Here is a 2,370-nt window from a genome sequence, read left to right as displayed (position 1 = left end):
CGGTGCGGTGCACCCAGGCCATGGCAGTCGGTGGGGACGGAGCAGCGCCAGACTTTGTAACTGCCCCGTCCTTCTCGCTGCGGCTGCGGCTGCGGCTGCGGCTGCGGCTGCGGGTGTGCGCTGTGCCCATGGCGTGTCTCCTCCGCGTGTCTTCCATCCCTCGCAGGACGGGGGCGTCGCACTTCGTCTGCGCCGTGCAGTCTGCTGCGGCGTGCGTGCGGGGCTCTTGTGTGTGTGTGTGTGTGCGTGAGTGGAGTGCGGCCGCGAGTGAGGCGCCACGGAGGTGCAGACATTCGCACTGAGACAAAAGAAAACGCAAACAAAAACTGCGCAACGCCTGCGGGAGGCAGCGCCACTTTGCACGGCGTCCCGCATGAAACGTGCGCCCTGCGGCTGCGGCGGGGGCGGCGTCGCAAGTGGCCGGGGAGTGCGCCGACGGCTGTCCGCCGGGAAAGCCACCAACCGCCGCGGCGTCGGCGGCAGGCGCGTGGCTGCCGGAGGACTCGGGGGAAGTTTGGGCGCTTCGGTGGGGGAGGGGGCGGCTGCCGCCGGCGACTTTTTTCGCGGCGGCTGCGCGTGAATGCCGCGTGGGGTTGCATGGCTGCTGGAGGACACTCCCGCGGGAGGGACTTTGCGGGGTCGGGGAGTAAACGACGTGGGCGCTGCGAAGTGGGGCGGTGCCTGCAGCAATTCCACTTTTTCCGTGTTTGTAAATTAGTAATGGCTGGTGCGAAGTTGTCTTGGACTCCTCTGCATTGCCGGCTGGCGGGGGAGGGGGGGGGGCACGAGGAGGCCCCGCCGAGAAAAGTCGTGGAGACGTACGCCGCGCTTCTTGCGCTTCCTCTGCCCCCTCCTGCGTTTTGTTAGATGAAAGTTCACTTTAGACCTGTCCGTGATGCGGCAGCAAGAAAGCCTCAGCTCCCGAAAGAGAAGCCACCGCAGCGGGGTCGCGGCGTGCCTTTTCCTTCTGACGGCCGCGGCTGTGGCGGTTTTTCTCCTCACCTTCTGCGCCGGCTTCGGGGAGGACCCGCAGCCGCCCGCGGCCGCCGCTGCACCGGCCCTCGCCGCGCAGGGCCCCCCCACCGGCGTCGCCGCGGAGGCCTTCCGCGGCCTCCCGCACGGCCACCTGCGCATGTGGCGCCGGCACGAGCACCTGGTCGTGCTGGGCATCCCCTCCGTGGACGACGAGCCGAGGCGGCGGCGACGCAACCTGCAGCGGTGGACGTGCTGGCGCTTCCCCGGTGTGGCGACGCGGGCAGAATGACTTCACCGGTGCGATGCTTGTGCTGTACGTCCTTGGGCGCAACCCGGTACACGGCTACAACTACTCTGCCGCGCTGCTGGAGGAGGCAGCGCTGTGGAACGACGTGGTCGCGCTGCCAATGAATGAGGGGCGTGTGACAACGAACAAGACCATTGGCGGCAATGGGTACTGGGGCTCTGAGGCGGAGATTGGCTTGAGCCGCAAGACGTACTTTTGGCTAGAGCTGGCGCTGCACATGTTTCCCACCGTCCCGTACCTTGCGAAGGGCGACGATGACATGTTTCTTCGTGTGCCGCAGTTCCTTGCCGACCTCCCCACGCTGCCCCGCCGCGGCCTTTACTGGGGGCTGCTGCTCACGTCGGCGGCAAAGGTCCGCTACGCCAGTGGCTTGTGCGTGACACTGGCGCGGGACGTTGCGCAGCATGTGGTGTCGTACGCGCGGCTGCGGCGCGCGGTGCTGCGCCCGGAGGACACGGCCGACAGCGAGTACGAGGCGCTCATTATGCTGAACGAGGACGTGATGATGGGGCGGGCGATTGAGTGGTCGCGCTACGCGCCGGTGGTGTACGCGCGCGAGAAGGTGTGTAGTTTTCACGACGCCACGGAGGGCCGGTTTTACCGCCCGACCACCGCGAACTCCGTCGTGGTGCACCACCTGCGCGAGAGCGACTACGGCGAGCTGATGGACCGCTTTGGCAACGACACCGCGCCCGCCGCCCGAGTCTTCCGGCGGGGCAGCCGCTGCCACCTGCATTTTCCGTGCAGACGCTGAGCTGCGTGGCACGGCTCCTCCCTGCCTCTTATTCTCTTTTTTTTTGTTTTTGTCTTTTTGTCCCCTTCTCCCCCCTCCTTCGTGCTGTACATGCGTGTCAGTGGGAGAGTGTTCCACGAGGCTTGTCTGCGCGTGTCTGCGCACGTGTCCCAATGTTTTTTTTGTTTTGTTTTTCTTCGCCTTCTTTTCGCTTTTGCTTCGTTGATAAAAAAAAATGTGAACAGTCGAGAGGAGTAACTCTTTTTTTTTTTATGTCGGATGTGCACTTTATTTTTGTTTTTGTTTTTGCCCTTTTTTTTTTACGTTTTGCCTGCGACGCACCCGCCTGCGCTCC

At 64.3% G+C, this 2,370-nt stretch overlaps 3 protein-coding genes across 3 annotated transcripts, besides 2 other annotated features; all 3 read left to right on the top strand.

Moving 5' to 3' along the window:
- Nucleotides 1-302, top strand: Tco025E_02824 (uncharacterized protein; the record flags this gene model as incomplete). Its single annotated transcript, XM_029369747.1, has 1 exon — nt 1-302. A coding segment is annotated over one exon (302 nt), but the record flags the coding sequence as incomplete, so codon positions are not given.
- Nucleotides 303-895: 593 nt separating this feature from the next.
- Tco025E_02823 (UDP-Gal or UDP-GlcNAc-dependent glycosyltransferase) lies at nt 896-1,264 on the top strand (the record flags this gene model as incomplete). The annotated part of the gene is made up of 1 exon (XM_029369746.1): nt 896-1,264. One exon carries the CDS (start codon nt 896-898, stop codon nt 1,262-1,264), a length of 369 nt encoding a protein of 122 aa, XP_029230152.1.
- A 13-nt stretch (nt 1,265-1,277) lies between these two features.
- Nucleotides 1,278-2,036, top strand: Tco025E_02822 (UDP-Gal or UDP-GlcNAc-dependent glycosyltransferase; the record flags this gene model as incomplete). The annotated part of the gene is made up of 1 exon (XM_029369745.1): nt 1,278-2,036. The coding sequence occupies one exon, from the start codon at nt 1,278-1,280 to the stop codon at nt 2,034-2,036; it is 759 nt and encodes a 252-aa protein (XP_029230151.1).
- Nucleotides 2,037-2,195: 159 nt separating this feature from the next.
- Nucleotides 2,196-2,235: a microsatellite.
- Nucleotides 2,236-2,302: 67 nt separating this feature from the next.
- Nucleotides 2,303-2,344: a sequence feature (A-rich).
- Between the last annotated feature and the right edge of the window lie 26 nt (nt 2,345-2,370).

Source organism: Trypanosoma conorhini (genome assembly GCF_003719485.1).
Source record: "Trypanosoma conorhini strain 025E chromosome Unknown Tco_14.4_contig_00117, whole genome shotgun sequence".
Taxonomy (NCBI): domain Eukaryota; phylum Euglenozoa; class Kinetoplastea; order Trypanosomatida; family Trypanosomatidae; genus Trypanosoma; species Trypanosoma conorhini.
The sequence above is the reverse complement of the archived record's forward strand: the minus strand, read 5'-3'. Positions and strand labels throughout refer to the sequence as shown.